The 15302-nt window shown below is 39.0% G+C and overlaps 1 protein-coding gene across 1 annotated transcript; it reads left to right on the forward strand.

The window, feature by feature from the left end:
- Positions 1-2208: 2208 nt before the first annotated feature.
- LOC103703940 (protein G1-like4) lies at positions 2209-3710 on the forward strand. Its single transcript, XM_008787018.3, has 3 exons — positions 2209-2472; positions 2566-2643; positions 2858-3710. The coding sequence occupies exon 3, from the start codon at positions 2940-2942 to the stop codon at positions 3486-3488; it is 549 nt and encodes a 182-aa protein (XP_008785240.2). The 5' UTR covers positions 2209-2472; positions 2566-2643; positions 2858-2939; the 3' UTR covers positions 3489-3710.
- The last annotated feature ends 11592 nt before the right edge of the window (positions 3711-15302 follow it).

Genomic DNA, 15302 nt, shown 5'->3' on the forward strand with positions numbered 1-15302 from the left:
GCACAGTAAACACTGATCTATTCTTTAATCTATGAACTTAGAGCAAGATGTCTTGCTCAACACTTTCTTATCCAAATAATTGTTCACCTACAGAGTTACGACTCAATATTAAAATAATCAAAAATGACCATGAACAGTGGAAGATTATGAAAAGATGTGGCAGTTGGCCGTAACAAGTTGGGTCTGAGACTGCTCTTTAAACTGCATAACGTCGACCCTAAACCTCTCCTAGGATCAATGGACAACCTAGGTTTACCTAAGTATCTAGACCCTCCACTAGTCCATAAGATATTTAAAGAGAGAAAAAGAGAAAGCAGATAGAGAAAGAATGAATAAGAGAGAAAAGAGAAAAGAGGGAGGAGAAAGAGCAAGAAAGAGAGAGAGAAGAAAGAGGAAAATGAGAGACATAGTGTCTCTCTCTTCCTCACATCCAAGGAAAAGAAGAGGGGCTGCCCAAGCAACTATTATGGTCGAAGAGTGGTGGTCCATAGCGGCATCTGACGGCGATGGCCTGCCGAACAAAAATAAAGAAAATAAAGAAAAATAAAAATTGGGGAAGTGGCCTTGCTTCCGATCTGATGAAGAAGACCTCAAGGTGGCCGACGACAATAACCCATGTCCACCTCATCTTAGCTTTCGATGACGATGATGAAGGCAACATCAGCCATAGTGGCTGACGACACAAAATGGAACAATGGAAGAAAGAACCAAAAACAAAGGGAAACTTTCATGGCTAAGTTCGGCGATTGATCTCTTCAATCTAGTCGGCAATGGTAGCCTTAGGACCATGAAAAGGAGAAGAAGAAAGATCAAGGGTCCTTACCTCGACTTCATCGGGGTTTCAAGGCTGGTTTAGTGAAGGCTTCAACGGAAGAACATGATGAAGATCAATGGCATTAATCGGCAATGATTGAGGGCAAACTCACTAGTGGAGTTCCTAGAGTTCATTCAAGTCCGGCGACCCTATTTCCATCGGAGTCAGGGAAGAGGAAGACTCTTATCGAAAATCTTTCTACCTGTCGTGTATGCAAGACACGTGTGTGCGGCCCAATGGCTAGACCAGGCCCAAGATAAAAAAAAGGTACTTACACTTATATCCACATTTTACTTGTTATGAGGAACAATTATATGATTGCTTAATCATAAGATAGGACTACTTTTCTAGGGCGGTATAGCAAGGGATTTAAGATTGATTCAGAAGCTGGGGAGTTAGTTATGATTGCGACAATGCACCCCAAAGTTTCTAATTAAAAGGAATAGAATTTTTCCTTAGTGGAGTAAGGATGGTGATTTATATCCAATATTACTTACCATGAGGAACAATTATATGACTGCTCGATCATAAGATAGGACTACTTTTCTAGATAGGTACATCAAGGGATTTAAGATTGACTACAAAGTCAGGGAGTTAGTTAAGATTGCAACAATGGACCCCAATGTTCTATGGACTGAAAAAAATAGGTTAAAAATTTCAAACAGACTTTGATGTGTTGCTCCATAATAATTTTGAAATGAATATCAATTTAGCAGTACTTCATTTAATAAGGTTTTCTTAACCGATAGATTGGCAAATTCATTGAGCTGTAAGAGCAAGATACTTCAGCTATAGCTTTCTTGGAATGTCTTCAAGAGGCTCAGAGACTGAATGCAAGAGAAGGGGGTCTTGCGAAGGAGAGGCCCATCAACAAATCATTAGGGCTTCATGAAAATTCCATAACGAGTGGCAATTTATGGTTTTTCAGAACTTGGGCTTAGAGTTCTTTGCACAAAATGCTCCATGCGAGCTCATTCTGCCTGCTCCGGTATTGGGCTTGCTTTGATGTAACGCCGCAATGAACAGATGTGATGAGAGGGTCATGACAATAGTATCTGTACGGAGATTTCTTTTGCGCATTATGTCTGAAGGTGTCACCAGCCCAAATCTAGCCTTTAAATTTTCATACAAGAAGTTGGATACGTTAGTTGACTGTAGACAACGATGCAAGAAATATAGAATCTTAAGTTCATAGAAGAAGTTTAAAACTAATTAATAAAATCACATAAATAACAAAAGATTAAATATAGACTATAATATAGTTTTGTTACTGCGAAATCGGCTGGCAGAATTATTGTCATTTTATACAGGCTGCTGCAGATGTGGTATCCAATGGTTATTTAATTCTACCGATACTTCACCGCTCCCATCCAAGTAACTTTTCTCCTGTCACATCATCTTTCACGCTCCACTGGGCTTATCAGCATTTACACAATAGCCCTAACTGTGCTCCTTGCTCTCTCTCCCTCTTTCTCTCATGTTATAACCCACCCCATCCTGAAGATCCCGTATCATCCTCCCCTTCTAGGCCAAGAAATATATCCACCTGCACCTCCTCTGAAAACAGAAGTATGTAATCCTCCAGTCCCGGTAAACCTCACACATCCCGGCAGTAGTCATCTACCACCGGAAGCACTTCTCCTAAAGAAAGCAACACAGTAAGCTCCAGCGTTCTCCTCATCTAATTCCCATCACTCATGCCTTTTCCCCTCTCTCTCTCTCTCTCTCTGAAAAATTTCTTGCGGTCGCAGCTTCTCAAGAACCCTAATCTTCCTCAGCTTCCTCATCCGACAAAAGATCATCATCAGAGGCGGGGCAGCAGTGGAAAGGTAATACTACTATCCAAAGAATTCAATCTATAATGGTCTTCCTCTCTCTATCGCTAGCCTTGTAGAAAGGATTCAAGGAGGATGCAAGAACACTCAAAAAAAGCCCAAGAAATAACTATAGATAAGCACCAAATCCCAAATAGATCGTGATCGTCATCATTTCCCCAATCACCACATGTAACTAAAATTATTGTTCCTTGACTGCTTCATGTAGCCCGAAATAGTAGAGCTAGCAAGAGCAAGGAGACGACCATAAGGAGGAGGAATAGGAGGAGACAGTTGTTGGTGTCTCCAGCATGGACTTGGTACCTACCCCGGAGAGCCCCCACTCCGACCACAGTGGCGGCACCAACGCAAGCCCCCACGCCTCCTCCTCCTCCTCCTCGTCGCCATCGCCGAGCCGCTACGAGTCTCAGAAGCGGCGAGACTGGAACACCTTCGGCCAGTACCTCAAGAACCACCGCCCGCCGCTGAGCCTCTCGCGGTGCAGCGGCGCCCACGTCCTCGAGTTCCTCCGCTATCTTGACCAGTTCGGCAAGACCAAAATTCACACTCAGATGTGCCCCTTCTTCGGCCACCCCAACCCGCCGGCGCCGTGCCCTTGCCCCCTCCGCCAGGCCTGGGGCAGCCTCGACGCCCTCATCGGCCGCCTCCGCGCCGCCTACGAGGAGAACGGCGGCCGGCCCGAGTCCAACCCCTTCGGCGCCCGCGCCGTCCGCCTCTACCTCCGCGAAGTCCGCGAGCTCCAGGCCAAGGCCCGCGGCATCAGCTACGAGAAGAAGAAGCGCAAGAAGCCCCCCCAGGAGCAGCAGCAGCAGAAGCAGCCACCTCCGGCCGCTCCCTAAATATATCATCTATTATCAGCGGATGATCCTGAACCTTCCAAGGACCACCGAACTCTCTCTCAGCTATGCATGCATTAGATCCTTCTCTCCTTGCTTTGGTAGGTGAGACGAAAGCATATATAATTTATATGGTGTGAGCTTCTCTTTCAGGTTGCTATTAGTTTATGTTGCTCTTTTCCTGTGTGCTGATTGAACCTCTCTAAGCAACTTCCCTTTGCTTGCCTCTCTCTCTCTCTTTCTCTCTCTCTCCCTCTCTCTCTCTATATATATCTATCTATATATAGTACTATTATTATTACTACCGGATGTTGCTGTGGCTTTATACTCTGGTGACAGCAACTGGGAGTTGGTAGGCAGTATGAGCAATTGGAGTGTTACTAATATTAGCAAGGTTGTGAAGGGAAGAATGTGGGTACTGTACGTCGAACTGGGAGTTCATTTCTAAGAGTGTGTACTTGAGATCTCTGGTTATGGATCTGCCCACGATGTGTCAATTCACTCTTTTGAGCTTTTCTTTTCTTTTTCTTTTTATGGTATTAAAAGTGGAGTGGTGGTGGTGAATTTCTAAGATCGTGTGTCAGGCCCTAATGGATTGGCTCTCTTACCATATGTTTCTTGATATGCGAAATGAGAGTCAGTGCTTTAGCTCACCGTCCGTTGTTCGGTTACCACGCTTCCCCCTTCGGCTTTCCTTTTTAAAGCTTTTCTTTGTAACTCTGAGTCGTGGAAGAGTTGCTGGGATTTTGTTTTCCTGTCTCGTGTTTCCTTTGCTTCTCATGGACAGAAAAGACTGACCCTTCATAAGTAGCATTTTGATGGTTTACCCTTTGATCACCAATTCTATGATCTACCGAACTTCCCATGATGACCAAGTATACCAAACTCATTTAGCCATAACATCACTTAGATATATTATAAGACTAACATCTAAATGGCTCATTCATACATTTCGGGATGTAAGACAAAATGTGCACTATTCATTCCTAGAAAGCTAGCATGTGGGAAGTACCAGAGATTTTTTTTTTTTTTGAAGTTAAATGGAGGAAGCAAGGTACTTCCCCCATGATTTCAATAGTTAGCAAGTCTTTGATGCAAGGTACTGGTGCTGAATACTAGAATAGTTACCAGAGATTTTAATATATGGAGAAATGGATGTTGTTCGCTGGCTTATATTCTAATACTGAATGATTAATCGACCGAAGACTGTTCTAGTGGGATATGGTAGCATCCCAAATTTCATAATCAATCTGGCCGACAACTCTTCATTGTTGTCGAACAGTAATTTGGTGTGGTTGGATGGTCTCTTTTCGGAGACATCTCATGCTTTTATTCTGTACTATTGTTGGTCTTCTGGATATTAGTATGCTCCTTTTCTTTCACCCTTATATATACTTTTTGGCCTCTTGACCCGTCTATGTGTGTGGGAAGGGTAAGCGCATGGCTTCTGAGCTCTTTTTGTATTTAAATCTGGAATTCTTTCCGCCAATTTAGGATTCCTTTTCGGCAATTTTAAACTAACAGATTCCTCTCCTTTGATGACAAGGGCATGCCTAACTTAGACCACTTATGATGAATACATATGGATTAACTGTGGAACATTCTTCTATTTTATTGTGACTGCCTAAAATAGCTAGAGACCACTTGTGGAACTTGATGGTGGCTCCTCGTTCTACATATTCTAACACTAGCTAGCACCAGATCGCTATATTACAAAGTTCATTATGTTTTAGAGAGAAGGTTTAGATTCATATCACAGTTGCCCTGCTATAGAGATTTTGTTGCATGGATTATGTCGTCATGATCGATATCATAATTATTAAGAACCTATATGAAATGTTTCATAATGTGAAATATTGGACCAGCAAGGATGGTCTAAAGAAAGTTAGGTCAAAGCCTGAAAATAAAGCATAGCGTTTAAGAGACTAATAATTAATGGAATAGTTTTAAACAACCTTGGTCCATGAAATTACTTACATGTCTTGATTAGCCAGCCACAAAATTTGTGTTCCTTTGCTTTCATTAATCATCCAACTGACACAGTAATCTATGGAATAATACCATGAAAAAGTCTTATATAAAATAAAGTTTATTTAATATCAATTTCTTGATTCCCTGTTGCTCATCCTCCTAATTGTTGCTGCCATGACTGTAACTATCTTCTAGGCCTCATATAATACTTCTTTTTATCTTCATGTGTCTTTGGGATTCACAACATTTTTCAGAAAACCTCATCTCATTGTTTGGCGAACTTACTTTTTCTTGGTCAATATGCACCAATAGCCCCATATCTAGAAGCGCCCCTTTGCCTACTGTCTTCATCCAACTGAAGTATATGCTTGACTTCACCCTTGAGAATAGCTTTAATCACTTCATAAGACTAATAATTTTTTATCATGCTCCAGTGGGTGAAGTGCTTAATGTTATTTTTATAGGAATCTTAATTAGTGTCTTCTGGTGAGTTCAGATGAAAGCTCTAATAGACTAATGTGTTGCTTCAGCTAAAACCAAGATAGTATTCCTCATGTACCTTATCACTGTTAGGGCTACAAGATTGTGTGAGGGCCAAGTGGACTTTAGAGATGACACAAACTAGATTTGGAATTAAGATTTAGATCCGCAACCAACCGATTATCTCGATAGACTGCAGCAGGTTAGATCACTCTCTTGGTTGAAACTAATTAAAGTGGCTCTAAGTAGCATTTATGCTGTTCTAGTATTCATACAAGAGCAAATAGATGAAGATCGACAAGTCTCTGTAACAATTGGTGTGATCTTATAACGCTAGAGGAAATGATGATTAAACTTGTTCGCATATTTGTCATACAAGAAAATAAGCATCATTGAAACTCTTGATGGATTTGCCTATTCTTTTTTTATTACGTATTACTTTTCTCTTAAGGTTGTTTTACAATGATACTGTATTCTTATTAAGAGTTGATTTATAGACAAGGAGGCCTCTTGCTCAAGTCAATCAGATGAAAAGAAAGGTCAGTTCATAAATTTAATCATCAAATCCATCAGAGAAAGTAAAGATAGTTTGACATCCTGGAATTCCTCTGGAATTCCATGAGGGAGCATGCAAGAAAGTTGAATAATATGCTGATTCCATGAAAAGCTTGACCCGTAGGGTGCTATAAAATTCGGCATCAGCTATGAACCAAGGATGATTTTATAGCAAAGGAGCCAATATATGCAATAAAAAATGATTTAGTCTCATGAAATATAATATCTCAAATGAGGAATCATGGTATATTGGAAGACATAGAGTTACCAATCATATGTCTTCAGGTCTATGTGGACATGTTTTGAAAATTTATGAAATTCACCGACTATCATGTTGACAACACCAGATAAGCCTTCACATAAGATCATCTATTGGATTGGTCTAGACATAATTATACCTTCTGTGATGGTAGATAATCAAAAAGATGATTTCTGATTTTGAAGAAATATTTGATTTATTTGCAAGATTTATGTGATAGGTTTCAAGTAGGATATCATAACGAAAGCAAATATTCTTGTTAATTCAATGATAAAAGAAGATATATATAAAGAAGAGGAGAAGAGAAAGAGGGGAGATGGAAGATTGCTTTAAGAGGTTTTAGAAAAAGTAATCGATCATTTGTCATGGTAAACATATATTGTAAGTTATCTTTTCTGATAAATATGTATGTTGCCTATTGATTTATTCTTTTGGTTTCCTTAAAAAAAAGGAAGGGATTAACTGTTCAAAAGTGGTTTGGATGCTAAAGGTCTTTTAGTTATCTTGATATATAAGACTATCTCTAAGAGTATATATAGTGAGCATAATCTCAGTGGTTACTAATTCTTCCATATCTTTCTATCATTCATATTCTAATAACTCCTCCAAGTGATTTGTACTACAGCGATGAGATCAATATATGCACCTTGCTGGTTATGATGACATAACTATATTTGTGTGCAAATGGATATTGTGGGAATGCCTTTTTCTGAGTTCAAACCTGGAATATCTAACTAGCACTTGCACTGAATAGAGGTGCTGCTCGGTACACCTAAGTCTTGCTGACAGCAAATCACTCATGTAGATTCTGGTAGAAAGCCTTTAAACTGATATGTAGAGAATATTGATATACAATTTTAAGTTGCAACACTTGATTGCTCCCTTATAAAGATCGTATTGTAGTTGCTGTTTGTAATGTTTTATATGTAAAATAGCATCTTATACGTGTTCTCTAACTTTCTCCATTTGAAAAATAAGATTTTGTCACAAAATTTCATGATTTAGGGAAATCCACTAAGTATCTTGATATTAGATCTCTAACACTCTATAACACTTAGAAGGATTTACCAATGCTTAGCACCTCTAGAAGGAATTACCAACACAGTTGAAGTTAACCCCTGCTAGTTCTTTTTCACTCTGTGTTTGTTCTTGTTTTTACCACTCTTTTGTTTTATCTTCTGTTCCTGATCCTGTGTTCGGTCTGTTGTATATATTCCACCTTCTAATAAATCTTGTGGCTAAGGGAGTTCTTATCTTCTTAGACTCCATTCTCCTCAGAAAAAAAAAATGTTTTGCACAATCATTGACCTATCTGTGATGAACTTGAATTCTTTTCTAGATATCTACTCTATCATATTGCTTTTGATCATCTTCTTATCTCAAGAAACGTAAATGTAAACTCAATACACGGCAGTGGAGCACTGGTGCTTGTATGTATGCTTGCTGCATATATTTATCCTTCACATATGTAACTTTCCCTGGAGTGTGGGATTAGATGTGTCGAAATATTGCGTTGGTGTTATTAGGTTGTCTTGTGACAGTTAATCAAAGACAGTTTGATGAATGTGGTTGGGTCCGTCTTGCTGTGGGTAACCTTATGTCGATAGGAGCATATCAGCCCCTTCAGCTGCATAGCATGCAACAAAAGCCGCTTAATTCTGTCAAAGTTTCTGTGTACAGATATTAAGATTCAATCTTATCTTACATATTTGAGGCTGGATTTTTGGAACATCATCAAGGATCGATTATTATGAACATGGAAATATCTTCTATGCTCTTCTTGCCACTTCAATGGCAGTATGCGAAAAAAATACTCAATGTTTGTGCAATACCAACATACAAGAGTATTTCATTTGTCATTTCCCCTATGAAACGAAACGATGAAAATTGCCCCATCTTTCTTCAGATAATAAAGCATGTTGCATCAGACAGACAGAGAGAGAGAGAGCTGCCACTGATTAATGGAATCATGCTTCAGACACTGTTTTGAGCGTTGAACACTCACATGATGGGGAGGGTTTATTAGGTTGCAATTAATTATATGGATTCTAACATGTCCTTGCGATTCGTTTCTCTTATATAGGTCCTTTCTTAATGTTCTAATTTCCAGATGCTGCAATATAAAGAATTGCCATATGGAGATGCTATGAAAATATTTGAAACATAGATTGAAGATCATGCTTTATCTTTTCACAAAGAAAAAAGAAACAGAAGAATATGGTCCTGCATATACTATATATGATTAAACTTAAGATTTTGTATCAAATTATTGGAAACAAGTTCTGCAGAACCAATAGAAAGTTATTTGTGGAGTAGTTCCCAAGGTATAAAGTTAATTATCCAACAATGTTTAGTGCAATAAATTCAGTGTGGAGCAATAAAGAGACACAATATGATTAATAGAAGAGTAAACAAATTGAGATTACATTACTCTTCAATTTCTTATTTTAGAAATTAATATAGAATGGCTCTTGAAAATAAGGCTACTAGTTGAGCTTTTGACCCTCCAGCAACACTTCTTATAGAAAACCTACCTGTTCTCACCTTTGATTTTCTCCATGCAGCATCTCATTTTTTATTTTCTGGACTCCGTGATCTTGGCAAGCTCTACGCCACTCTGTTGGCTAAAGCAAATAATTTTATTTCAATTGTGTCCTCATTAATGTAATTACTCCATCAAAATCACCTAATCCACCTATCATGCATCCAATTTACAAGAGAAGACTAATTGAGAGTACGAGTCTCTTGCATTAGGCGAGACCCCCAACGAGTGAAGCAAGCCTTCTTTTTAGAAATATAACGGGTTTCCAGCAAGAGATCGCTTAGCAAAATTTTAAGTCCTGTACCTAATGAAGGAAAGCCTTCAATCCCGCCCTTGGAACTACTTGCATTGCACTGCATGATGAAATACCTTATACGTAATCGATCCTTCTAAGTTTCCATTGCCGTCAGATAGTGATCATCACAAGCATCATAGCAGCAGTTTTCATGCATCATTATTATCCTTGTCGTTTCTGTTGCTCCCAGTTGCGTCATAGCCGGTAAGCAGCAAATTGGCATCAGTCTTCTGCGTTTAGAAACACTTCAACGTCAAATCAAGATTTGCCACATGATGTCTCTCAATAATTTAGGTTGGAGAATAAAAGCTTAGAAATGCCACTAGAAACGCTTGTACATTGTAATCAGCAAGAATCGAATGCTGTATCAATCAATACCCCACCTCACTAGTACGGTATTAAACAACCTCGGTACCAACATATGGTACGTAGGTCGGGTTCTAATGGCATGTTAAAGCGCTTAAGAGATACTCGGCCTGCAACAGCAGTTATTTATTCAATTGCAAAACTAGGGAAGCAAGTTCACCAATTGGGTCTTCTTCTTTTTTTCGTTTTTTTTTTTAGGTGCTAGTTACGTATCAAACTCATCCAACTACGAAAGGAGTATTAGAAATGTAATTTTCTCTTCTATGATTGTTATCCTGCCCCTTTTCCTTAGATGGTGCTATTTATTGTGCTATCAGGATTTACCTGTCATTTTTTTGGACGCATTCTCCTTGCTCCATGACAGGACACCAGGGAACTTCAAGTGGGCTTATGCGTGGGTAAAGTTCCCCCAAGTTTCGCACCTATCTCCCTTTCTCTCTGTAATATTTGTGGTGTAAGATTATTTTGGAGTTGGTCTTTAATTCAACGACCGACGGTACGAGGAGATTCCCTTGCCTGCGGTCCATCATCTTCCGGAAGATGGCCTCGTACTCCTTCTGCCATTTAAAAAATAGTAAAATAATAGTTTAACAGGAAAGGAAATCGATCAAAAATAAATAATATATCGGTGAAGGGCCGGGGGGTGCATGTTGAGAAAGAGGGAGTGGATATATCGAAGCGGTCGCTGATTTGATTTGATTGGACCCTGAGCTGGGCCCCGCCAGTCGTGCCGCCTCATGTGCCTCCCTGTCCTCCCTGCTGGCGCGGCTCCCGAGCCAATGGAACGTTTGCACGTGGCTTCGTAGGAGAGGTCAAGTACGACGTGCGGAAGGCGGTGATGGGCCCGGCTCTGCGAAGCGCTCAGCGTTCAGCGTTCAGCGCTCAGCGCGCATGTATGATCGTGCGCGCGCGCGCGCGCGCGTGCGTGTTGGGGCTTGCGTGGTGGGATCCTTTGCGTCACTCTCGTGTCATTCTGCAAAAAAGACGACACTTATTTCTGGGTAGATGGCGACCTAATTTTACTTTAAAATTAAAAAAATCAAAGCCCAAAGTTTCCGAATCTTTTTTTAATATTTGTATCATATATAGAATAATATTTTTATTTTCTGTGCGAGAAGGACTTGAAGTCGCTGACATCTGCAGCTGGAAATCTAACACGCGTTGGTTCTGTTATGATAGAACTTATGATGCCGGAATTGGTTTCATTATATGCGCATATCAGTGCTATTAAATCTTGTTTCACAGGAACCCCTCACCGCTAAAATAAACTGTTTATATCAGAATGGGGATACAGCTTTATGAGCTGAAATAATAGTTCTTTGTTCATCGTTCCTATTAATGATAAATTGGTAATTAATTAGATTTTTAGTCGCCCATAGTTGAAAGAGACCTGACCATAATTAAAGACTGGATTCGAGAGTCCGATTTTATTTACCATCCTGTAACGATCTTATCCAAAAGACCAATTGAAAAAATATTATTCAATATCTACTCAGCGAATAGCTGATGTAGGACTAAACACACGTTTGTACGGATCCTAATATACTTCCTCTGTTTAAACCATCGTGTTCTCGCTTGGCTAAGGATCCAAATCCATTTAAATTTAATCACAAATATTACAATCAGCTCATGGTCAGCTCAAATATACTTGTGTTGTATGTCTCCTAATCCATGTAGTTCATGGGTCGGATCCGCTCTGATACTATTTATAACAACTTAAAATCTCATCCAAAAAAACTAGTCGAAATGTATTATTTAGATTTTTTGATCTTGTATAAGTATCCAAGATCTACCTAACGAATAACCAATATACAACTAAATACATGCCGACATGAGTCCTCATACATCTTGTCTATTGTGCAATATTTAGGAATATAAAGCTTCAACCGGGGAGTGGTTTGAATGGCCTGCGGCTTCTGCTGCTTTGGTTGTTTGGTCCTCGCCACCGGAGTTCCATAACGAGCTGCCCAAATAAGCTCGATGTGATGCTTTAGATATTTTCTTATTTCCGGTTGTGAACTGTGCCTTCGCCCTCTTTGCTTGTTATCAAAGAAAGAAAAACCAGCAGCAGCTTGTTTGGGCTTTCAAGGTAAACCGTGTCCGAGCAAAGATGGCTAAGCCGCTCTTGTTTTCCTCCTAATCCTGCACTACGTTTATATTAAGAGAAAAAAGCCTCTCCTATGACTACTAAACCATTCACACTTCCTAAATCAATCACGAAGTGAGCACGCTAATATTAAGCAAGAGCCTGTAAATATTGCAAATGGTAGCATGGAGTCTCTTCTATGGTACGTTCGTTTCAATACAGACGTCAATTGGTCCACAAATTAAATGGCAAAGTTCTTTACAAATTGCAGTACTAGTTTCAGAGCACATAAATTACGGACTTAATTGGGATAGAGACAGGTTTGCATTCCTTCCACATCTTGCCCTTATTGACAATATTCCCATATTCTATAGATAATCACCACTAGTTCACGAGCAAGGTCTAACATAACTTATTCGTTGTATACATATACACACATACACATTTTATATGTTATTTTTTTAAAAAAATAAACTAATAATTAAAAATCAATGATTGCATGATACTATATTTTAGCATGATATAATTATTAAAATCTAGTGAATATATATATATATATATATATATTAAGATATTTAGATTGCAATATATGACACACCTTTTATTTTTTTATCGACTTGATGTATAAATTAGAAACATTAAAATACATGAATTTTTATTTTTTTGGCATAGTGTAGATCATGTTTGACAGTTTAGATCTTCAACTTAGATGGTTTATCATTGATTTAGAATTCATTACCCCTTTTTTAAGATGTTAATGTAAAGTCTATCGAATGTTATACATGTTCATTTCGAGAGGAAAGGTATCAACAATTCTCGATTCAAAATTTATAACAAAGAATCCAAGTTGAAGATCCACATCGTTTATTATAATTTATATCACTAAAAATATCTCAAAACAAGAATTCGATATTTTAGTGATCTCTAATCTATGCATTATATAGACGTAAAAATAGATGGTTTTCATCTATACATATTAAAATATGTATAGATTGAAAAATAATAAATATTAATACTTAAATCATAACAAAACATAGTCTCATATCATTTTAACCATATATTTTTTCATCCATTAGTTAAAGGCCATTAAAATTTATGATTTCTAATTTTTAATTATTTCTAGTGATATAGATTATGATCGACCTTCATTATTTATTTGGGAATTAAATACTACAAGTATAACCCTTTGTCTATGTGTCTCTCTAGGAATCAGGATGTCTATGACAAATTCAATCATTTTACAATAAACATTTGCCATGAACATTCTAATAAAAATAAAAATTACAAAATATTTTGCGAACGTTCCTCCTTGGCGGACTACAACCAACCAAAACTTTTAATAACTATGTCACCTAGATCTTTTAATTTTCACCTTATAGCCTGCTAGGTTTGTTTAATTGATGTAGAATTGTTATCTTAAAGGAGATCTTCTATACTTTCGCACATAAGGGCTCTTACATCTTAACTCCTTCATCAAGTTGCACTCCATTAGAAAAAGTACTTCCACAAGTCGGATGAAAGTCACATCGTCTACACTTATTTAGTATAGTCAAACTCAAGATACGAAGAGGCTCCTCAAGAAAAGGGAAGGTGGCGTACTTCCTAATCATAAAACTAACAAAGGATCCTATATTACGTAAGGCATCACGGAGCATTTGTACACGGTCGGTCCTCCCTTGAGATGCTTGGCCAATAGCTGCTTCGATCTAATCAAGATCCATGGTGCCTGCCATGGGGATTGTTCTTCACGGACTTTGGTGCACACTTCCAATGGCCGATTTGCCTCCATTTTGCTGCCCCTGATAAGCACTGATCGATATAATTTTTCTTTTTGTTACAATAACGTGTATGAGTGCAATAAAAAAAAAAAAAAAAAAAAAAAGGCGGATAGAAGGACGGCAGCTTGGTCCTCCCAAAGAAAACCTTCTCAATATGAGATTCCTTCGCCACGATGCCCGAGGGCGCAAAAAGACAAGCTTCCTCGGCCAAGCCATGACAATCGAACCAGTGGCCTGCGAGGTTGGAGCCCAGCACGTCGTCATCCACATCGGCCCTCGCCATGGCGGCTCGCATGGCCTCCGTGGGCTTGGTGTCTTTGACCCAAATTTTGGAGGTTTCTCTCTCTCTCAAAGAACAGGTTCCAGTCTTGCCAAAATTAGGAAGAAAATGTTACGGACCCGATCTCAAGCCGTGCAACCACGGACTACTGACCTCACGCCGCACCATTGAGAAAATCTCCATCAATGGTCCGGAGAGGAGGAGAAGAAGGCCAACGATCCAATGGCTCGAGAGCTGCAGATTGGTCTAATTATGCAGCTTCACTTCTTTAGTTCAACCAGTTGGCATCCCTCTCCAATTGGATTGTTTGGTTGCTTGGATTTGAGTTTTCTGCCTCTCTCCTTTTCTTCCTACTTTCACCTGTCCGAGCTTGCCAGTGGTATATTCTGTTTATCAACGAAATATTATGGTGAATTTCCATTGTTCATCCAGCTGCCTAATTTGAAAGCTGAGCTCTTGAACTTGGCTCAGCATGGTTAAATTCAGCAATTAAAGGGCCCAGCGTGCGTCAGGAACTGGCATTCACTTTAAAGAAGAATAATTTCGATACAAACTGATTTCAGAAATTCTAGTTTTGAGCAATGCAGAAAGAATATTGAAGATCCGAGCTACATTTTATGTATAGCTGAAACAGCAATCGAGATCACCACGGCAACAGGCTTGAACAAACATCATCACTATCCTAAGTGGCAAATGCAAGATGGTCTCAAGTTCTTACAAACATCCTGCTTCGAGCCTTGAAATTCAAAGGTCTCCAGAACTTTCAAGCTATAGACTGCAGGCACCATCGAGGTAAGATTTCTAGCAGTCAACAGCCAGCCACATATTTACTCCGCACCCAAGAATCATTTACGAATTGGTAATGAGCGAACAATTTGAAATGCTTAAATGGCCACACTCTTTAATTCTGCACTACCACCCAAAAAATAAAATAAAACAAATCAGAATAAGATTGAATGTAATATAAACTTTGGTAGGCATTTACTTGATTTAAACTGTGTAATGTAAAATGCATCAGGAGTGCTCCTCATGAGCTAATGTCTGCTTCCACAGCCAGCTACCGAGCTAAACAAGATCGCTCCATGACCAAACAGGGACAAGTGCAGGCACATCTGGCACAAAAGAGAGGAAAGATAGCAACAAATTTCGGCCATTCATTTCTTATTCACCAGACAACTAGAACAAGAGACACTTGTGAAGAGGAC

Source organism: Phoenix dactylifera, chromosome 5 (genome assembly GCF_009389715.1).
Source record: "Phoenix dactylifera cultivar Barhee BC4 chromosome 5, palm_55x_up_171113_PBpolish2nd_filt_p, whole genome shotgun sequence".
In the NCBI taxonomy this organism is placed as follows: Eukaryota; Viridiplantae; Streptophyta; class Magnoliopsida; order Arecales; family Arecaceae; genus Phoenix; species Phoenix dactylifera.